At 36.6% G+C, this 23,962-nt stretch overlaps 1 protein-coding gene across 1 annotated transcript in view; it reads right to left on the bottom strand.

Moving 5' to 3' along the window:
• The window catches only part of REV3L (REV3-like, polymerase (DNA directed), zeta, catalytic subunit), a 216,320-nt gene that overhangs the window by 24,621 nt on the left and 167,737 nt on the right, over window positions 1-23,962 (bottom strand). The window contains exons 19-25 of the mRNA XM_006839926.1: window positions 22,880-22,995; window positions 20,566-20,684; window positions 10,555-10,673; window positions 8,228-8,369; window positions 7,874-8,118; window positions 6,845-6,953; window positions 4,307-4,513 (exon numbers count right to left, since the gene is read on the bottom strand). Of these exons, the coding sequence (XP_006839989.1) occupies window positions 4,307-4,513; window positions 6,845-6,953; window positions 7,874-8,118; window positions 8,228-8,369; window positions 10,555-10,673; window positions 20,566-20,684; window positions 22,880-22,995 (1,057 nt within the window). The remainder of the gene's footprint in view (window positions 1-4,306; window positions 4,514-6,844; window positions 6,954-7,873; window positions 8,119-8,227; window positions 8,370-10,554; window positions 10,674-20,565; window positions 20,685-22,879; window positions 22,996-23,962) is intronic.

The following is a 23,962-nucleotide window of genomic DNA, read 5'->3' as shown; positions in this document are numbered from 1 at the left end:
AGCTGGATGCTTCACTCTCAGCTCTAGCCCTCTGTGTGGCTATATCCTTATACATGGGCTGAAGTGTCCTCAGTTCTCACCACACTACAGACCAACCAGCTCTTCCGTTTCTCTCTCTCATCTCCAGGTCAATGGGATTCCATCGACTGGGGTTGAACTCAGCCCATTTCTTCATTGCTGCCTTTCCCCTCTTCCACTTACCAGTAGACCAATGTGGTCACCAGCAAGCTTACAAGCTTGTTTGTTTGTGTGTTCTCTTTGAGTTTCAGTCTTAGATGGGAGTGTGTCCTGAAGGCACTTGATTGCTTGCCTTGATGTCTTCCTGGGGAACAGCTTGCTTATTCTTGTAGTAGCCAGTCATGCTGATCTTTTTGTTTTGGGTTTTTCCTGATGATCTTTCTTTGAAAATGTATCTTCTGTCACTGTAGCTGTTCCAGACTGGTCTGCTTGTCCTTTCTATTGGGAATGTCCCACCTCATAAGGTTCTGTATTCTGCAAAGGCTTTGCAAGAGGCCTATTTCACTGGGCAAGTTCTAGAACCCCTTTTAGGTAATCCAATCCATTACAGGCTGAAGACGGGCTCATAAGTTTTCTCTAATCATGTTTCCCAAGATTCCTTTCTATCCCACTCAAGTGTCTATTTTATAATAGTAGACAAGGGAAACCAATATTCATAAGACAGTCAAGCATTTTAGTATTATTTCCCCTCTTCAAGCTATACCTAGATCCCTGTATACCCAAGGTTGAGCATGCATCACTATTTACCTCTGTTCCACTTAGGCCATGCAAACCTGTCTCAGTGTTCCCCTATCTTTTCCTTCTGCTTCCTCCCACTTCTTGTATCACCCTCCCCAACTCCCAAACTAAACCCCTCACCCCAACCCCATTGTGATTACCTTATATTCCATTAATTCTTCCCTCCATTTAAGACAGTCTATTTTATCCTGTAATCTACCTAACCTTCCTACCACCTGGATCTCTGTTCCTCTGTGTTTACCTTCTTTCACATTGTAATTGTTTTGATCATAGACCGACCTTCCAGATCCTCTGTTCTTATTTTTTTCTGTTCTTGACTCTTCCATTTGTTGATTCAGTTCAGGTTGATGCTGGCATGTACGTCATTCTGTAGTTGTTGTCTGTTCTTGTTGGTTCTCAGTCCACAGAATTTCCTTTAGGATGTTTTTCATAGCAGGGTTGGCTTTGGCAAAATCCCTTAGCTTCTGTTTTTCCTGGAATGTTTTGATTATACCATCATATTTGATTGACAGCTTTGCTGGGTAGAGGATTATTGGCTGGCAGTTTTTTTTTCCTTTCAGGGTTTTATATATCTCTCCTCATTGCCTTCTTGCCTGCATGGTTTCTGTTGAGAGATCCGAACTTAATCTGCTTTGCTTGCCTTTTTAGGTTACACTGCTCTTTTCCCTAGCTGCTTTCAGAATCCTGTCCTTATCTTTGATTTTGGAGAGCTTGATTATCATATGTCTTAGTGATTGTCTTTTAGGGTCCGATGAGCTTCTTGAATGCTTATCTTTTCACTTTTCAGGATGTTAGGAAAATTTTCTTCCAGCATCTCTTCAACTGTCTCCTCTGTGGATTTGTGTGATTCTTCCTTTTCAGGAATGTCGATAATTCTTAAATTAATCCTCTTCATGTTGTCCAACATGAATCTCAGGCCTTATCCTTTTTTATGTTTGTTCTTCTATCTTAGTAGTGTTGAGAGATTTGGCCTTATCCTTTTTTATGTTTGTTCTTCTATCTTAGTAGTGTTGGGAGATTTATCTTATAGCTCACTAGTTCTGGCTTCTATCTCTTCAATTCTACTCCTTTGCCCTTTCAGTGTATTGTCTGTCCATTTCTAATATTCTGTTATTAATCATCTGGACCTCTTTCTTGTAGGTTTTGAATTGTTTCCAATGCTGTATCTATCTTATTTGATTGTTTCTGTAGTGCTTTCCTGACTTCTTCCTTATTTTTCTCAACTCCATTGTACAATGTTTTGATACATTTTATAATCATTTTTCTGAATTCCTTCTCAGGCATTTCCAAAGCCTGACCATCTTCCAGTATACAGTGTAGGTCTACTTCCAGCTCATTTGCCTCACTCACTTTATCTCGTTCCTGGACATGTGCAGATATGGTCATCTGCTTCTGTTTTTTGGGCATATTCAGGAATTATCTGTGGCCTTAATACTTAGATGGGTGTGTATTTTGTTATTTTTTATGCTTTCTGATTGCCTCTAGGTAGATGTGATCAGGAAATGGGCTTCCCTTTTCACTCTTCTTCCTGAGAAATTTCAAGAAGTCACTGCTTGTCATTTTGACATAACTTAGGATTTAATTTTCAGCCTATTTCCTTTTCAGTCTGCTTGTTCCACTCCACAATCCCCGTTCAGTTCTTTTTTCTAGTTATGAACAGTTCAGGGCTAGCTGTGGCCATTGGATTTTAAGTAGAAACTGTCTCTTAAATTTCTAGGAGATCTGTGTGCATGCGTTGTTACTCTAAGTTTTTAAAGAAGCTCTGGTGGTGTAGTGGGTTATGCATTGGGCTGATAACTAAGGTCAGTGGATCAAACCTCGGAAGACAGAGGAGGCTGTCTGTTCCTGTAAAGATTTCAGAATTCCTATGGGACAGTTCTACTCTGCCCTACAGAGTTGCTATGAGTTGGAATTGACTTGGCAGCAGTGGGTTTTTGTTTTAAGTTGTGAATATATGTGTATACATATAAGAGCTTCAAAAAAATTCATGGAAAAATTTCATTATCTTTCAGTTCCATTTTGTCATGAACTTTTGAAGCCCTCATGTATACGTTGCTTTATTAACAAAATACATTAACAACTTTCAAATTGAGACATATGGGAAAATGGGAAAAATGAGAAATGTGAAAATATCCTGAGAAAAGACTTGATAGCCATATTACGCATTAATATTATAATCATTTCTACTTTTCTTCTACTAGATCATATAGTTTTTCAAATGAGAGTAATGTGAATTCCAAGTACTGAGAAAGTAATTTTATGATGTTGTTGTTGTCGCTAAGTGCTGTTGAATCACTTCTGGCTCACAGCTACCCTGTATAGGGTTTTCAAGGAGCGGCTGGTGAGTTTGAACTACCAATGTTGTTGTTTTAAGTCTTATTCTATGACAAATGCCTTTCAAATGTAACTGATCATTACAAAATATGGCTGCTTTATAACTACTAGTACATTGGTAAATATGGAATGATAGTTGTTCATTCTGATGATTAGAAATTCAACTATAATTGGTGGTAGTGGTGGTTGTGTGTTGTCGAGTCGGTTCCGACTCATAGAGGCCCTGTATAGGGTTTCTGAGGCTGTAAATTTTTACAGGAGTAGAAAGCCTCATCTTTTTCCTGTAGAGTGATTGGTAGATTCAAACTGCTGACCTTGCTGTTAGCAGCCCAGCTCATAATCCACTATACTACCAGGGTTCTTTCTAATAATAATTAGCTCTTTATTAACAATGAAAAGGAACTGTTTAATGACTTCATATTATAAGCACTAGACTGTGAACCTCAGGGCCTGAGATTCAAGTCCACCAATTGCTCCATATGAGAAATATAAGACCTCCTGCTCCCTCAAAGACTTAAAACCTCGGAAATCCTATAAAGGGTCGCTATGAGCCAGAACCAACTCAACGGCACTAAGCAACAACAATATGACAAACAAAGGGACTCCTGATGTAACACTGTAGGATACGCACTGGACTGCAAACCTACCAGCTGCTTCTCGGAAACCCTATCACAGGGTCGCTGTGAGTCCAAATGAACTCGAAGACTCCTAACAACAACAACAATCATAGTAGTTGCTTAAGGAGCACTGGTGGGTGCAATGCTTAGTTAAGTGCTTGGCTGCTAACCAAAAGGTCAGTGGTTTGAAACCACCTGCAGTTTGAGGGAAAAAGACCCGCAATTTGATAAGGTAAAAGCTGCCCTATGGGAAATTTGACTCTGTCCTTTCTGGTTGCTGTGAGTCATGAACAACCCCAGGACCCCCAGCAATACTGGGTTATAAAATGGTCATCTAGATCATGCAGAAACATGTATATGCTAAATTTTAAATTATCATTAAATTAGAAATGCAAAACACAAAGAAATCTCAGAAGAATATCTGTATGGACCCTGATATCTATATGGAAGCTGGTTTGTGAAAAACAGATTCTATTGTTATGGAAATAAATCCTTCAGTCTAAAGTTTCAAATCAGAAGACAAAATGCTTTAATAAACAGGCATTCATTTAATGTTTTTCTAGTTTCTCTTGAAAAAGCTATAGATTTGTATCACTTACCTCCATGCATGGCATTCTACCAGAAAAATTAGCAGATGTGTAACCAAATGTGACATTTGCTATAAGCTTAAGTCCCAGCTGACGGGCATCGAGCATTCGTGAAAGGACTCTGTCTTGCTTGTACGCTTTCATTGACTGCTTCACCATGAGCCTAGTCTTTAGAATATCTTCCAGCATTTTTGGTAGCACACCTTTTCTTACTGAAGGCTATTATAAAGGGAAAAAGATTATTTTAAATTTCTCAAACTTTATAGATTCAGACAACTAAGAAGGAAGCACAAAGTTTAACAATGGCCAACTATCAGGAATTGAAACATGCTAACAGTAGAGTGGCCATAGGACCAGTGCTCATCAATACAAAATCATCTTATTTCTTCTGAAGAGAATTCCTCTCCTAAAGGTCCTGTAATGTTTATTAATCTAATGTAGCACTACTAAGAAACCTCCATGGAGGAGGATGTCAACTTGTCATAAAGGCACCATACAACATGTTTAGAGGGAAATTTCGTTCAAAGCTTTGAACCAAACCCCCAATCTTTCAGAAAGACACATGGGAATGTATCACTTATAACAAACCTCAGTTTTAAAGATCTCATCCTAATGACCCCACACAGTAATCTGTATGGAACTCCATTTATCTACCTTGAAAGAATGATGAGCTGGGTTGACTCTGCTGACATTCAAACCTGCAGTTCCAGGGACTCTAGGTATTTCAAATCTGATGCTTAGACCACTAAGCCATCCCCTCCGGCCTATATTTATTAGCAATCTGGAAGAGGGGATTAATAGTAAGGTGATAAAATGTGCCGATGCCAAAAAAAAAACAAAAAACCATTTGTATTAATCAATACTAGGGAGAATTCATGAGAACTCCAGTAGGACTGAAAACCACAAAACAGTATTAATTTTGATGATGATTCACAGACATGTGCAAGGTAATGCATGTTGGACTGAACATTAAAACCTCAGGTATAGGATAATCACACTTTTGACTATTTTAAGAAATCTTATTTCCATTAAGTTTCATGCTGGGTCAAAATGTAGATGCAAGTCTTTTTTTTTTTTTTTTTTTTTCCAAATCATGGTTAAAAAAAGTATGATAAAACATTTGCCAATTCAACAATTTTTACATGTTCAGCAACACTGATTCTGTTCATCAAGCTATGCAACCATTACCTCATCCTTTTCCAAATTATTCTACCATCATTAACAGAGACTCAGTACCCTCAGGCAATGACTTCCTCATAGATGCAAGTTTTAAAAACACTGTTAAAGACCAGTAAGCTGCTAGATATGACACTAAAAACATATTTTAACATTGAATTAATTCGAAGTACCTTTTGAAACAGCAACAGTGTTTTTAGATGTAATATAAACAGACGAGGGGCCAAATATGAAGAAATGTAGTAAAATGAAAACCGATAGCTACATGGGTAGACTTTTAATAAATTATCCATTTCCATGCCTCCATTTGAACTCATTTACATCAATCTCTGGAAATATAACATTTCAAAAATTTCCAGAAAGGAATATACTATAAAATTTCTGATTAATTTTTTTCTCATATCCTTGTACACCATGTAGGATAAGCACTGGACTGCTAACTGCAAGGTCGGCAGTTTAAAACTACCAGTTGCTCTTTGGAAACCCTATACAGGGTCACCATGAGTCAGAACCAACTCAACAGCATTTAACAACGATAACAGCAAATTCATATATGAGGTTTTCCCAAGTTTCTTTTAAAGGAGATAAGGCAGAGAAAAAAGGGGCCCTATGAGTAAGGATATTGGAGTCCTGGTGTGGCGCTGTGGGTTAATGTGCTGGACTCCCAACTGAAAGGTCAAGCAGTTTGAATATACCAGTCGCTCTTCAGGAGAAAGGTGAGGCTTCCTAATCTTGTAAATATTTACAGCCTCGGAAAGGACACCATCACAACTATGAGTTTGGGTGGTGGTGGTGAAGTGCACTTGAGTAGGTTCTGAACTCAGCAACCCTGTATAGGGTTTTCAAGGAGTGGATGATGGGTTTATACTGCTGACCTTGAGGTTAGTAGTCCAGTGCTTATCCTAGAGCCACACCAGGGCTCATTCTTAAAAATGTAATCAATAAATATATTAAGTATATCATGATGTTCAAGATGGTTTTAATTTAAAAAAAAAAAAAATCTGTAAAAAGAATTATGAGAGTTCATGCAATAATGTTACTTAAATGCTTTAAAGAAACATCTCTGTGATCATTTAGTAGCTATTTCAATCTGCCAGGTTCTAATAGAGGGCAAAAGGTATACATGTACATTTATTTCTTTTAATGTTTCATTAATTAAAAATTGACGATTAACAGATTTCAAGTCCAAATTTAAGCAAAACAAGACAACTTTTTAAAAAGTGATTTCTTAGATGCTTCCTTTTGACTTTTTCAGATATATATGCAAGCAAATCTAGTGTTTTAATTTTCTATTATATGTCAAACACATCTAAACCACCAGCTCTCCAAAAGTGAAGCCATAGTCGGCATCTTTCATTTACAAGAAAGCATTACCTTGACAAAGGCTACTCCATTGGGGGATACTGTGATATCATGTCTAATTTGGTAAAGTAAATCTGGAGGTACTCTTAGAGAAGTACAGCCAAATTTGAACTCATCATACCTGTAAGAAAGAAAACATTAAACAGTTTCTCAAATCATAGAATACTTGCTTTAATCTATTTTTCAGAATTCATTTTCAAACATCTAAACATGAATTCATGTGCTCAGTAATGTGTTTATTTGCCTAATTACCAAAAACAGGTTTTCATATATTATAACTTATTAAAAAGAAGCATTTCTTAAATGATAGTATCCTAAATCTATACTAAAATTTTGATTTTATCCAAAATCTACACTAAAATTCAAAATTTCAATCCAACATGTGACATTTTACACTGTTCCTTAAATAAAAATGCAAAGTTAAATAAAAAGATTGTAAATAATCGCTTCAAATTCCTATTCTTAATAAGATCATTTTTGCAAATGTTTACTATAAAGGAGTGGGATGTAATCTACACTAAAACCATAAAACTTGGTCTCAAATGCACAGTATTCATTATAAAGGGAGATATTATTTATGAGACAAAAACCCTACTCCTTTAAGTATTTAAAATGCTATCTAATCTAATTTGGTTTAAAATATTTAACTATTTAACTTAAAAAAAAAAATCAGACTGTTTCTGAAAAAAGTCAAGAGGAGGTGATAGCTGAAGTTATAAGAGCCTCAGTGATTTATCATAGCAAATTACAGATACTCTCTTCAAAAGAAGCTGTCGTTATACATAGACAGCTAAACAGATCATTGCAACACTGCTCTATTCAGAATCCTCTTCATATGAGTTATGCATCCATGAGGCTGAATTAATCATATGGTGATCCATGCCTATTAGTAAGGTTAACTACAACTGGATCAACTGTACTACATAATATTCACTTTGCTCAAAAGAATAATCTCAGGTGTAAAGAAACACTCAAAGTCTGTCCAATTTTAGTTGACTATGAAATGCAACAACATAACTGTAAATATGAAAAAACTCTTACTTTCCCAAGTTCTCCACATGGCCAAGGCAAGTGGAAAAACAGTAGTTGTATGCAATCACAATAGAAGGATACAGTGACTGGAAATCCAAAACAAGAACAGAGTTGCTATAGAAACGGGATTCAGGCTCCATAATTAGGGGAACACACTGCGGGGCTCTCATTTGGGATCTCTGTTGGACACTGGGTGTCACAGGAATATAGTTCATTGGTTTAGCAATACGTAACATCATTGATTCCACGCGGTACTGAAGGGAGGAATGAGGAGGTGAAAAAAGAGACATACTTTAAATACTAAATATTATTGGTCATTTGAATATGTGACATTCAAATACTGAAGGAAAATTGAATTCTTACCTGTGAACCCCTTGTCAGTACATGTAAAAACTGAATGCCAAAAAGTCTAGCCATCTCACTGGTTTTCCCAATCAGGTCCAGCTGTTCTAACATTTGGAGATTTCCACGGACACGGCTAACATAATGATCAACCATTTTCCATCTGTTAAAAGAACAATCCATGTTATGAACACAGGGGAAAAAGCTGGCTACTTGAAAGCAGGACTGTTCTCATTCTGCCACAACCCTACATATTAAAGTAAGAGTACTTAAGGAGATGGGAGTAATGATATGTGAACCCTTAGGCAAAGTGAATACTAAGGAGTTAAAAATTTTTAAACTGTAAGTATTTCAAGATTTTAAAGTCCAGTAAAAATGTGCAAAACTTAAAACAGTATTTGTGATAAGGTGGTAAGAAAATCAAGAAATCTTTAAAACAAAAACAAAAACGGGAGTAAATGGTTATTTACATGAAAAAAATCGTACCACACAAAAATTAGTTCAATGAATCATATTCCTAAATATAAAGGCTAAAATAATAACATTTCTAGAAGAAAACATTTGGAAAAAGATCTTTGCAACCCTGGGGTACGCAAAGACTTCTTAGAAAAGATACAAACATCAGTCACTAAACTTAAAAACTGATAAAATGGGTTTCATCAAGATTATAACCTTCAGCTCTGTAACTGACATTACAAAAAGCAAAGGCAAGCCACGATCTGGGAACATACATACATCTGACTGACAGTATACCCAGAATAGACCTACGCCTCACTTATCCACTACCTTATTATTCGACAGTTCACATCTATAGCAACAGTAAAAACTCCACTGAGTATTTTGCACTTAACAACATACACCTGGCAGTTGCAAATGCTGAGGTGTGAGACAGTGTAATGCTGGCTGTGATGGTAAAGGTTATATGTCAGCTTGGCATGGCCATGGCAGTTATGTAAGTGATGTAGCCATCCTCTAGTTTCGCAATTTATGCATAACTACCTGATCTATAGAACCTAACCATGTCAATAAGTGAGGAGAGGGTTACATAGAAAGAAGTCTTACAAACAACCCAATTTAAAATGGGCTAAACACTTCAACAGACATTTCACAGAAGATGATATTTTAATGGACAATAAGCACATTATAAGATTTTCATTAGTTATTGTTGTGTCGCATTGAGTCAGTTCCGACTCATAGCAACCCTGTTTCCAAGGAGTGCCTGTGAGTTTGAATCACCGACCTTGCAGTTCAAACCAACCTGGAGGTCGAGTGCTTATCCTACAGAGTCACACCAGGACTCCCATTAGTTATTAGAGGAATGCAAATAAAACATAGTGAAATACCACTTCATACCCACTTGCTGTTGTTAAGTGTCTTCGAGTCGGTTCCGACCCATAGTGGCCCTGTATAGGGTTTCCAAGGAGAAGCTGCGGAGTTTGAACTGCTGACCTTACGGTTCAAACAGACTTTGCAGTCCAGCGCATTAACCCACAGTGCCAAATCAGGACTTAAAATGGTTCAAATTAAAAAGGCAGAAAATACTTAGTGTTAGGGACAACTGTCATTCTCATACATTTCTATGGGAAGGTAAAATGATACAGTAACTTTAAAATAGTTTGACAGTTTTTTTAAAAAAAGTTAACACACACTAACATGTGACCTGGAAATTCCACTCCTAGGAATTTACCCCAGAAAAATGAAAATGTATGTCCACACAAAGACTTGTATACACTTTTTTTTTCTTAGTTTTTTCCTAATTGCCTTAAACTAGAAACAGCAAATATCAATTGATCAGTAGACAAATTGTGGCACATTCATATAATTTAGCACTGTTGTTATTGTTAAGTGCTGTTGAGTCAGTTCTGACTCAAACCGACTCTGTAGAAGGTTTTCAAGGAGCAGTGGGTGGGTTTGAACTGCCGACCTTGAGGTCCAACCAAACCTTGTGGTCCAGTGCTTTACCCTAACAAACTACTAATTTATACAACATGGTTGAATCTTGAAAAAATTATGTTAACTATCTTAAAATAAGTCAGCTACATAAGGCTACATTATGAATAATTCCATCTGTATGACATTTTAGAATTGCCAAAACGAACCTATAGCAATACAAATCTAATTAGTACTGACCTGGGTGGTTAGGAGATGGGTAGGTTGACTGTGAAACTTTACAAGGAAACTTTCTGGGTGTTTGAAATGGTTACAGAACACATTACATTTTTCAAAGCCATCAAAAATATACTTAAGATGTGCACATTTAATATATGTTCGACGGCACTTAACAATAAATACTCCAACTATGTTGATTTTAAAAAAGAGAGATCTTCTTTGAAGTTTTAAAACATTACCTGTACAGATCTGTCTTGTTATCAAACCAATCTGACAAGACCCGAAAGGTAAAGAGGGGAAAACGCTGATGAAGAACATGAAAGCTCACATTTTCAAAGGTGTAGTTAGTAAGAGACACCTAAAAAAAACCAACAAGATACCTTTATAATAATGCTTGTTTTATAAGCAAAAAATTTGATTCAAAGAGATAGCAAAGATGACTTAAACTTTTCATGGTAAGTACTAAAGATCTACATGTACATGATTTGGGTTACAAATGAATCATAATGAACATAAAACTATATACAAGCAGTTCAGGTTAAGAACATCTGAGAACAGTGGTTACAGATAACTCCCACTTTTCTTTAATATTAGGTAAATTTGGCTTTTGAAAAGACTGAATCAACCCATTCTTGCAACAAATTACTCATCATAATTACCTTCACCTACTGTAAGTCTTTTCCTGCTCTAAAATAGTGCCTTTATTCTGACTTACCCAGAAATTCTTAAAAACACAGAAATGGATCTCATTCAGATCCTGGGGGACTGTCTGTATGGTTTACTGGACAGAAATATTCATAACAATATTGAACTGGAGAAAAAAATCAGATTTGATGAGATCCAACTTGGTTACTTAATACTTATTTTAAGAGATCCCAGTTCTTATCACTTCTTTTTAGTAATGGCAATACATATACTGATAGACATAAGCATTGTTAAGCAAATTGGCCTTTGATGATATGCTGATTCGTAAGATTCCATAGGATGAGCTATTTTAGTTAAGGCATGCATTCACCCTGTTCCATGAATTACATTAGTACTAAGACTCAATAAAGACTCCTACTAGGGCGTATAACGTCAATAATGGACTGTGAACCACAAAGTCAGCAGTTCAAACTCACCAGCTGCTCCTTGGAAACCCTATATGGGGTTACTATGAGTCGGAACTGATTCGATGGTACTTAACAATGACACCCAATAAACACTATGGCATTATGGAGCCACTTAATTCCATTCCAAGTAAAAGTTGAAAAGGGAAGAAATCTTTCCCTACCTTCAATATATAGGCAAATGTTTCATTAGTGGGAAAGTAATACTGAAAAAGGGTCCAAATTCATAAAACATACCTCTAGCTAGATGCTCTTTCAGAAATACCTACAAGACACAGCAATCTAAACAATGGCGAGTATTTTAATGCAAAATGGAAATCTCGGAACCAGCAGACCCCATTCTTCAACCAGTTTAGGATTTTAATAGTTCAAATAGTACTTAATATTGCCATCTTATTTTATATTTTAAAAAATAAATTATTTCCACATCTAAAATTTGGGGAAATATAAAGCAAGATAGAATGTTAGGCTTATTTCAGTGCAATGGCCCAAGCTAGGGTTCACGTTGGCTATAATTTCTGTCAATCTCCATAATGACATCATTGGAATGCAGGATACTTCATGATTATTTTGGAGAAAGGCTAGTATAACCAACACATTCCTGTCCTTTACTAATACAATAGGAAAGACATCGATATTTATAATTACATACTTCAAGTAGAATTAAACTTTTAGAAGGGAGATAATACATCATTTCTTTTTCATATTTTAAGAAAAGGTTAGAGTATTCATTCAAATGTTGTTAAGTGGCAGTCCAGTGCCATTAACCCACAGTGCCACACCAGGACCCTTAAATTTAGGTAATTTTAGAGTAAATATTAGGAACTGAAGACTCTTAGATACACAAGTCATTTTAATAACATAATTTCTCTACTTTGTTGCACTTTTACTATCAACCTGCTTTATGTCTGCTTTGTCAATAGGGTGTGTGTGTGCTTACATAAACACACACATATAAAGCAAGTGGCTTGGAACAGAAAACTTATCTGCTCTGTAAACTTTCACCCAGTTCACAATAAAACATTAAAACAACAACAAAACCCATATGCATTTAAGTTGCTAAATTTTAAGAAGGCTTTTCCTTACAGGATTAAACACACATATGTATTCCCATAAAATTAAAGGGTTGAATAAACAGCAACCAGATGAGGTAAAATGGCAACAAACTTAGATGAGGAGGAACTGTAAGATTAATGACTAACAATGCCAACAGCAGAATGAAACCAACATTCAAGGCAGTAAGCAGCAGAGCAGTTCCTACTGAAAATCAAGTTAGTGATGTGAGTAGTAGGCCTAAATGGCTCTCAGAATGCAGATACAGAGGACAGAGATGAAATGATGAGGGAGAATATAGGGAAGAGTTAATACACAGATGATCATGTTCTTGATTGAAAGTCTAACAAATGGGACAGAAGCAGTAACTAGAGCTATTAAGAGCCAGCCTTGCAATTTCTCCTCTGTACTTCCAAATTCACCAAGTGAATGGAGCTAAATGGAACTAAGGTATAAAGCTTTAAAGAAAAAAAGATGGTTATTACCCCCAACATTTATCACCCAATTAACACGATTTATATAAGAAGAAAATAAAGGTATTCCTTGAACTCCTTTCTTCCAACAACTTTGTCATCCATTCACATTAACTACCTACTTCCACTATCCTACCCCAGGATCTATTATCAGTAATGTACCAGCTCTATAATCTCATGTATCCCACTCTTTATGATCACTAGCTTATATCCTTCCAGCTCCTTCCTTCCAGTGCAGTTAATCTTTCTTTGTTCATAGAGCTGAAATTCCACAATCATAATCATTCCCTAGTCTACATCCTTAATTTCTTTGTCTCTCTCTCCTGGTTATTCTTCTTCCTTTTTTTTTTTTTTCTCAAATGAAGTCATAACCCTTTTACTTGTGAGTTGTTGACAAGTACCATGGAGTTGGTTCTGACTTACAGTGCTCCTGCACAGGGTTTCCAACGCTGTAAATCTTTATGGGAGCAGAATGCCTCATCTTTCTCCCATGGAACCGCTGGTAGTTTTGAACTGCTGACCTTGAAGTTGCCAGCCCGACTCATAACCACTACGCTACCATAGCTCCTTACTTGTGAGTAGTGGTCAAAAATCTAATGTTTTCAGTCTATACCTGCACCTGTGAATTTCATCATACACCAAGAAAGCAAAAGATGATTAAATACACAAGAGAGAAAGAAAAGACCAAAATTGATATAAGAGATGCTGAAACTTGTTCTTGAGTGTAGAGAACCTCCAGTATATGGAAGAAATGAGGAAGTAAACAAGCTGAACAGAAAATTTCAAGGGGCATCTTGAGAATATAAAGTCAATTATAATGAAATGTGCAAGGATTTGGAGTGAGAAAAGCAAAAGGGCAAAACATGCTCAGCATTTCTCAAGCTGAAGGAACTTATCAGAGTATTCAAGAATCAGGATGCAATACTGGAGGATTTGATAGGCAAAATACTGAATGATGCAAAAAGCATCAAGAGAAGATGGAAGGAATACACATTCACTGTAACTAAAGAAATGGTTGATATACAACCTTTTCAAGAGGTAGCATATAATTAAGAACCAATGGTAGTGAAGGAAGAAGTCCAAGCTGCACTCTAGTCACTTCTGAAAAACAAGACTCCAGGAATCCATGGAATAATACAAAGTGACATATTTCAACAAATGGATGAAGCACTGGAGGTGCTCACTCATCTATGCTAAGAAATTTGGAAGTTACTAGCTGATGTGGAAGAAATCCACATCTGGGTGCATTCTAAAAAGAGGTGACCAAATGGAATGAGAACATCATCAAACAGTATAATGAATATTAATACATAACATGCAAGTAAAATTTTGCTGAAAATAACTTAAAAATGGTTCCTACAGTACATAGATAGGGAACTGCCAGAAATTGAAGCCAGATTCAGAAGAGAACATGGAACTAGGGATATCTTTGCTGACATTAGATGGACTGGTTGAAAGCAGAGAATACCAGAAAGATGTTTATTTGTGCTTTATTAACTACACAAAGGCTTTCTACTGTGTGAATCATGACAAACTATGGATAATGTTGCAAAGAATGGGTATTCCAGAATACTTAATTATGCTCATGAAGAACTTGCACACAGACTAAGAGGCAGCTGTTAAAACAGAACAAGGGTTTAAAATCAGCAAAGGCATGTGCCAAGAGTGTATTATTTCACTGTACTTATTCAATCTGCATGCTGAGCAAATAATTTGAGAAACTGGAATATATGAAAAACAATGTGGCATCAGGATTGGAGGAAGACTCAGTAACAACTTCTGATATGTAGATGACACAAACTTGCTTGCTGAAAGCAATAACCGTGGCCGTTTCCTGCTCAGTTTCAGACACAGTGGCAACATTGGTGAACAAGAGCAGACATGGTGTTACCACACATATACTGCAGGTCTCCAGACTGGGGCCTTTCTCACGAATATCCTCTTTCTCCCACACAAACCAACTTACTGATGACGATAAAAGACTACAGACTTCAGTATGTATTGTACTTCATTGTAAAGAAAACAAAAATCCTCACAACTGGACCAATAAAATAACATCATGATAAATAGAGAAAAGACTGAAGTTGTCAAACACTTCATTTTACTTGGATCCACAATCAACACTCATGGAACGAGAAGTCAAGAAATCAAATGACATATTGTATTAAGCAAATCGGCTGCACAAGACCTCTTTAAAGTAAGTCATGATATTTTCAATAGCCTAGTATGCGTGTAAAAGTTGGACAATGAATAAGGAAGACCATAGAAGAACTGATGAATTTGAGGTACAGTGTTAGAAAAGAATATTAAAAAATATTATGGACTGCCAGCAGAACAAACAAATCTGTGTTGTGAAGAAGTACAGCCAGAATGCTCCTTAGATGCCAGAATGCTGAGACTTCATCTCTCATACTGAAGACATGTTATCAGGAGGGACTGGGCCCTAGATAGATCATGCTTGGTAAAGTAGAGGATCAGCAAAAAAGAGGTTAATCTTCAGTGAGATGGATTGGCACACTGGCAGTACAGAGTTCAACAAAACAACAATTGTGAGGATGGCAACACTCCATTATGTTATGTATAGGGTTGCTATGAGTCAAAACTGACTTGATGGCATCTAACAACAAATCTGTGAATTTGAGTGTAGCTGGCAGTTAGCACTTTAATTTTCTGATGTAACTGCTTCCTCCCCAGCTTTTATACCATATCGTCTTACTTATACACTTTGAAATTCTTCTAGATGATAATTTCACACTCATCTTTTCTCCTCAAAACCCCAAATTTCCCTGAGAAAACTGAAGCAACCAGAACAGAACTTTCAGATTCCTGTACCCAGCACCAACCTACCTTTCAACATCTGCAATGCCATCTTACCCATTTATTCTGCCACCCTGTTAACATATATGGGCCAGTTATATTCTTACTTTATCTAAAGTTTAAGAATTTGTACACAAGTTATGTACTCAATAAATATTTTTTCAGTTGAATCAAGTCTGTTTCCAACCCACTTAGTAAATTATTGAAAGACCTAGGCTAAGTTGTATTTTGAACATAAGAAAAGGATGAAATTAATATTAAAAAATTTATTATCATGTTTATATGCTTAATTTATGTGTTCATCCCAGGCAATATCAGAGGCTGCAGTTTAAAGTATTTAATGGAATATATAATCCAAATACACTCACCATTTCTGCATCTTCCATATAATATGGTTTGTGACTAGGAATTATTTTCAAGTCACAGGGACAGTGTTCTGATAATATTTTAAGAAGAAAACAACAAACAACAGAATAAAATTATCCTCTCCTCTGATACTCTCTTCACTCAGGCAGATTCATATATACCTCCAAATGAAATGAAATGTGAGTATAACTTCAAGCTCATGGCGCAGAAAGGAAATAAATCTAGAAATACCGACTGTTACTAGTCTGATAGAATTATTGTGTGTAGTACCCAAAAGAATTGCAGTGTACATGCTTGGAAAGTCACATGCTTTACATAAATCCAGAAGAGACAGAAAGATCAAAGGAAACAATATACAGTGAGAAGTAGTTGTAAAGAGAAGCAACTGAAGAATAGAGCTTTCTTCTAAATAGAAACATTTTAGCTAATATTATCAAGTGTCTAAATCTGAGATCAATTCATAGTAGATATTTTGTCTTTCAATACGAGAAATTAAACTATTTGAAGGATATAAATATTGTATTTTGACTATTACAACACTTTTCCTAGACTGCTATGGTCTTACAGTTTAGGTGAAAGGTATTGCTTTAACTGATAAAGTTGGTTGAGGTTTACACTACCAAAATCCTTGAGACCTCAGAGCATCAACTGTTGTTGTTAAGTGACACTGAGTCAGTTCCGACTCACAGTGATCCTGAGTAGGATTTCTGAGGTGTGGTTGGTAGTTTTGAACCACCAAACTTGTGGTTCACACTGATCTTGCAGTCCAGCGCATTATCCTGCAGTGCCACATCAGGACTCCACGGAACATCAATTTAGTTGTTGCTATTACCATTTTCAATTTAACTGATTATTGTTGTTATTGTTAAGTACTGTTGAGACGGTTTTGACTCAGAGCGAGCCTGTATAATAGGGTTTCTGAGGAGCGGCTGGTGAGCTTGAACAGCTGACCCTGCAGTCCAGTGCATAACCCACAGTGCCACACCAGGACTCAATTTATCTGATTAGTCTCACCCAATACATAAAAATCTTTCATTCAAAAGTTCTTTTTATAACAAGTCAATAAGGCCAAACTGGATTTATCTCACTGTTTAAGTGCAAGAACGATCCAGTTATATTAATATTCAGCATGCAACTGTAGACTTTTATAATTATTACTACCTGACACAAATTTAAAAAAAGTCTTTACATTTAAAAACTAGTATTTATTTTTGAAACTACTTAAGTTTATTAAAATAACTCACAGAAAATAATTGCATAGTGCAAAAAAGTGTGTGGAAGCAATGTCTGCACTCCTATGACTTCACCAAGGGGAAGGAGATTCAAACTCAACATTTCTACAAGGCAGAGGTGAGACATGCACCGACCCTCTTTCTTCCTTTTCCAATTCTGACACCAATGTCCATCTTTGTACTTCTCTACAGGGTTCAATTAATTCATAGTAATGGCCACACAAAAGGCATAGATAATGTTTATGATTATGGGTTTTATTAGGGAAGTTAACCAGGTATAACTCTTTTTTTTTTTTTTTTTCAGGTATAACTCTTAAGACACAATTCTTTGGTCAGGAGAGCTTATTCCCAGCCAATCCCACAGGCCTCTCAGTCACATGGACCTTTGGCCTCTGATCAGCTCAGATAATGTTATAATGCTTTTTTAGAGATGCCAATAAAGGCCCAAAGCATAAGCCTCAGGCTGAAGGTGCTCAGTTCTAGTTTTGTAGGTCACCATACCTGGCTTTGTCAATTATGTCCTACTCCATGAGAAAGTCTCATACTTGAAGGCACTCTGCTTTACTCACTCAGTGAGTCAGGAAGCCTACCACTGTCTCATGCTCTGGCTCTTAGTTCTGATACTGCCGCTCCTCTGGTATCAGTTTTATGTCTCTGAATTGAGGAAGTTCAATGCACAGGGATCTCAGGGGCCAAAGGATACACTTCATTCCTTACTATCTTTTTTATGGTAGTGAGATTCAACTGCTTCTGAGATGGATCACTTTTTATCCAGCAGGATGGCCAAAACTGACTGGTGCCTATGTCAGAGTTCCAAGTTTTTATAATCACAGTTAACTCTATTAACAATCATTCACAAATGAATCATACAATTCTGCCAGCATCTTCTCTCATCTGCTCTTACCCAGACCCATCATGAAAAAAGGATATACACCCCATCTGCATGATCCTACCAAAGTCAAATATTACAATGAAATGTGCAAAGATTTGGAATGAGTAAACCAAAAGGGAAGAACATACCCGGTATTTCTCAAGCTGAAGTAACTGAAGAAAAATTCAAGCCTTGACTATTGTTATTGAAGGATTCTCTGGGCAAAATATTGAATGATGCAGAGAGCATCAAAGAAGATGCAAGGAATACTCAGAGTCTCTGTACCAAAAAGAAATGGTTGATGTTCAACCATTTCAAATGGTAGCATATGATCAAGAGCCAATGATTCTGAAGGAAGAAGTCCAAGGTACATTGAAGGCATTGGCAAAGAATAAGGCAGTGGGAATAGAAGGAATACAAATTGAAAACTTTCAACAAATTGATGCAGCACTGGAGACATTCACTCATATATGTCAAGAAATTTAGAAGACAACTACCTGGCTTACTGACTGGCAGATATTAGTTTCTGTGCTCGTTCCAAAGAGAGATAACTGGACGGAATGCAGAAATTATCAGGCAATATCATTGCTATCCCATATTAGTAGAGTTTTGCTAAAGCTAATACAAAAATGGCTGCAAGCATACATTAACAGAGAACTTCTATAGGTTGAAGCTGGATTCTGAAGAGGACACAGAAGTAGGGATATCATTGCTGACATCAGATGGCTCTTGGCTGAAAGCTGAGAATATCAGAAAGATACTTACTTTATTGACCACTCAAAGCCTTTCAATTGTGTGTATCATGACAAGCTATGGACAACACTGCAAAGAATGAGTATTCCAGAACACATAATTGTGCTCATGAGGAACCTGTACATAGACCAATGGCAGTTGTTCGAACAGAGTAAGAAACGCTGAATGGTTTAAGATTAGGAAAGGTGTATGCCAGGGTTGTATTCATTCAGCATACTTATTCAATCTGTATGCTGAGCAAATAATCTGAGCAGCTGGATTATATATGAAGAACAACATGGCATCAGGATTGGAGGCAAACTCATTAACAACCTGCAATATGTAGATGATATAACTTTCTTTGCTTAACGTGAAGAGGACTTAAAATACTAACTGATGAAGATCAAAGAACATAGTTATCGGTATGGGTTACATCTTAATGTAATGAAAACGAAAATTCTCACCACTGAACCAATAAACAACATCCATATAAATGAAGAAAAGACTGAAGTTGTTAAAGACGTCATTCTGTTGTGATCAACCATCAATACTCATGGAAGCAGCAGTCAAGAAATCAAACAATGTATTACATTAGGCAAATCTACACAAGACCTCTTTAGAGTGTTGAAGAGCAAAGATGTCATCTTGAGGACTAAGGTGTACCCAACCTAAGCCATGGTATTTTGAATAACCTCATATGCATGTGAAAGTTGGACAGTGAATAAGGAAGACTGTAGAAGAATTGATGCATTTGAGTTATGGTTTTGGAGGAGAATATTTGAAAGTGCCATGGACTGCCAACATCTGTGTTAGAGAAGTACAACCAGAGTGCTCCATGGAAGCCAGGATGGCAAGACTTCGTCTCTCATATTTCAGATATATTATCAGGAAGGACTAGTCATTGGAGAAGGATTATCATGTTTGGTAAAGTGGAGGGTTGGAGAAAAAAAAGTAGACCCCTAATGAGATGGACTGGCACAGTGGCAGCAGCAGTGGGCTCAGGTGTAGCAACAATTGTGAGGTTGGCCCAGGACCGGGTAGTGTTTTTTGTTCTGTCATGCATAGGGTCACTCTGAGTCTGTACTGACTTCATGGCACCTAACTACAACCAGGTATTTTGGTAGAAATTACAAAAACTCTGGCTGTTGTTGTTAAGGGTCGTCGAGTTGATCCCAACTCATAGAGACCCTGTATAGGGTATCCGAACAGCAACTGGTGGGTTTGAACTGCCAACCTTGTGGCTCACAGTTTAGTGCCACACCAGAAGTCCTCAAAATAAAACTATGGCTTGAAGAGCAATATTAAGCAATTCAAAGCACTGCTCAATAGTAAGTAGTATTAATACTCCATGGTGGTTGGTTGGTTGTGTGCAGTCGAGTTAGTTCCAACTCATAGTGAGCCTGTATGGGGTTTCTATGGGAGCAGAAAGCCTCATATTTTTCCCATGGAATGAGTGATGTATTTGAACTGCTAACTTCGTGGTTAGTAGCTTAACTTGTAATCCACTACACTACACAGGGCTCTCAGTAGAGAATAAAGCTGTTAATATTTTTCTAACTTCTAATTTCTAAATAAAATACTAGCTAAAACACCTTACCTCATTTCTCATGATTCTCCAAAGATTTAGTGTAATTCGGCCAACGATATTTATCTCACTCATTGTATCTGATCCATACTCATCTCTTTCAGCTGCAAATCTGTTCTCAATTTTGTCGTCTATGGAAATTAATATAGATAGCATCAGGGCTCAGAGAAAACAATTTTCCAAGCACATTGTGACAGAGAAAATGCAAATAATAAAAGTAAAAGATGAAATGCAACTCACAATCTAGTTTGTACTAGAATTCTAGAGGTAAGTCATATATTTTTTTTCATTTTTAAATTAATGAAGTGGTTTTGTGAAATAAATTGTATTTTTCACAATCAATCCTTTCAACCTAAAAAGGTGTGGCACTTTGAGTTAATGTGCTGGACTGCAAGGTCAGTTTGAACTGCAAGGATGGTAGTTCAAGGTTACCAGCCACTCCTTGGAAACTCCAGGGTCACTATGAGTTGGAAGCGACCTAAAGGCACTTAACAACAACAAAACAATTCTCTTAACTGCATATGGAGAACTAACTGAAATATACCTCTTTTTTAGCAATTAGAGTTCTGTGCCTAGTTTTTAAAAGTGAGAATGGTTTTACCTAAAATAGAAATTAAAACACGTTTCTCCTATATAACACTTCCATTGCTGTTGAATTGACTGACTGAATAGTAATCTACATGTTAGTCATTTCCTTGATAAGAAATTTATCTCACTAGGTTGTTGTTAAGTGCTGGCGAGTCACTTCTGACTCACAGTGACCGTGTACAGGGTTTCCAAAAAAGTGGCTATTTGAGTTTGAAATGCTACCAGAGTCATATCAGGATTCCTCTCTCTATATATACACATGTATGTTCCACCGGTTTTGCTTGTTTCAAAAATCCAGTCTAAGATAACAGTTTCTACATTTACAATTCAGTGACATTAATTATATTGAGTTGTACAACCACTTTCACGCTCCTGAGTTGCTTCTCCCCCCAATAACATAAACTCACTGCTCCCTAAGCTTTTATCAATTTTTCCCCTTTCCCTAAGCTAAACTATTGTGTAGTTTTAAGTAGACTATAGGGGGATATTTCTGGTTGAAGATTATTTCAGTCCAATAGGTGTTCATCCAGTCTCTATGTCTCCATAAAGTCTGGTGTCATGGAAATTTTATATTCTGTTCTACATTTCCCCCTTATGATCAGTATTCCTCCATAGACTCTCCCTTTTCAATTAAAGCTTTTGCAAAGCTCAAAATATTTATTGTACTTGAATCTTCTAGTTTGAATTTTTCCCCTTAAATTTGCCAACACATAAGACATTTTAGTGAAGTCATAACCTCTCCTAGGTGGTCTTTTGATTAGTTTGTATTTGGTCTTTTATGCTCTAAAGTACATGCTAGTTTGCTTTAGTCAGACTTGTGGCGAATCTTTGAAACAAATTTATTGAAAGTTCTGAAGTGATAAAACATAATTTGAAAAAAATTAATAAACTGCAAAGAACTTTTAGTATACTGCTGTTCTTGGTTCCAACTCATAATGACCCTATGTACAACAGAACTGTACTGTCAGTCCTGCGCCTTCCTCACAATTGTTCCTGTGTTTTCAACACACACCTGTGTGAAGCCTTCAAAAAGTTAATAGAAAAACAGAATTAAAAGAGAATAAAATTTTTCCAAAACCTTTTTGAAGTCCCCGCAAATACACATGTGTATGTATGTTCATGCATGCATGTATACACACTGGTAGCACAAGATTAAGTGCTTGTCTAAAAAGTTGGCAGTATAAACCCATCAGCTGTTCTGTAGGAGAAAGATGTAGCAGTCTGCTTCTGTAAAGATTTACAGCCTTGGAAACCCTATGGGCAGTTCTACTGTATCTTCTAGTGTTGCTTGCGATGAGTCAGAATTGATTCAATGGGATAAAATTTTTTTGTTTAGTTTTACTGTATCACCCTATATATGACTATTTAAAATGACTGAACTGAAAATAACAATTATCATTATTTAGCATTAAGATGGGGAATTTTTTTCTTTTACTTTTCTTTTTCTATGTTTCTATAATGGAGTTATAGCAGATCTAGAACTTATAAAATTTAGCATTAAAATTATTTTTGTTGTTATGAGCTGTCAAGTCAGTTCCAATTCATAGCAACCCTGCAGAGGGTTTCTGACGAGCAACTGGTGGGTCTGAACCACCAACCTTGCAGTTAGCAGTCCAATGCTTATCCTACAATGTCAAAACAAACCATGATTAAAAATTAGGCTAAAACAATAGTACTTTATATTTTATAATTTACTCTGTAGTTGAACCACAAATCATGCAAAATGATACATACATACCTGGCACCCGGGAAATCATGTGACATAAGTCAACACTTAAGGCAGCAGCTCTTTGTAAGAGGTAACCCCATGAATGCATCTGAATCTCATATCCTAGCAGAATATCAGGATCATACCTAAAGAAGGAATAAAAAACCTGAGCAAGAACCACACATTTAAACCTTTAGTCAAAAGAATTGTTCCTTCATTATATTAAGTACAAAAATAAAAATTGATATTTCATAATACTTCCCAGGTGGAGAAGGAATGACACAGGATTATCTATAGAATTTCTATATAGTAAAGAATTTGTAGGAACAGTAAGAAGGAAGGGGTGAAAAAAATCAGGATATATAATTTTAAGCTACTTTTGGAAACAAGTAGTAGTTAGATGGTATAATTGATATAGCGTGAAAAAGAGGTGGATGGAAATTAGGGCAGAGGTACATCACCACCACTGTTGCATGTTGTTGTTGTTCGGTACTATCAAGTTGGTTCTGACTCATAGCAACTCTATGCCCAACAGAATGAAACACTGCCTGGTCTTGGGCCATCTCAGCATTGTTCTTATGTTTGAGCCCATTGTTGCTGTCATTCCATTTCATTGTGGGGGCGTCTTCCTCTTTTTCACTGACCGTCTAACTTACCAAGCATGGTGTCCTTCTCTACAGGGACTAGTCCCTCCTAACATGTTCAAAGAACGACACACAAAGTCTCGCCGTCTTCACTTCTAAGGGTCATTCTGGCTGTACTTTCAAGACAGATTTGTTTGTTCTTCTGGCAGTCTATGATACTTTTGATATTGTTCTCCAACATCATAATTCAAATGCATCAATTCTTCTAAGTTCTCCTTTTCGTTGTCCAACTTTCAAACTCATGTGAGGCTTGGGTCAGGTATACCGTAGTCATCAAACTAACATCTTTAGTCTTGAATACTCTAAAGTCTTCTGCAGCAGATTTTCCTAATGCATGAAGTCATTTGTGTTCTTGACTTCTGCTTCTATGAGCACTGATTGTGGACTCAAGCAAAATGAATTATTTGACCACGTCTATCTTTTAAGCTGGGTTCTATGAAGAAAAACGTGGCGTCAGGATTGGAGGAAG

Source organism: Chrysochloris asiatica, unplaced genomic scaffold (assembly GCF_000296735.1).
Source record: "Chrysochloris asiatica unplaced genomic scaffold, ChrAsi1.0 scaffold00027, whole genome shotgun sequence".
In the NCBI taxonomy this organism is placed as follows: domain Eukaryota; kingdom Metazoa; phylum Chordata; class Mammalia; order Afrosoricida; family Chrysochloridae; genus Chrysochloris; species Chrysochloris asiatica.
Note: the sequence above shows the minus strand (reverse complement) of the source record. Positions and strands in the feature narration are given on the sequence as shown.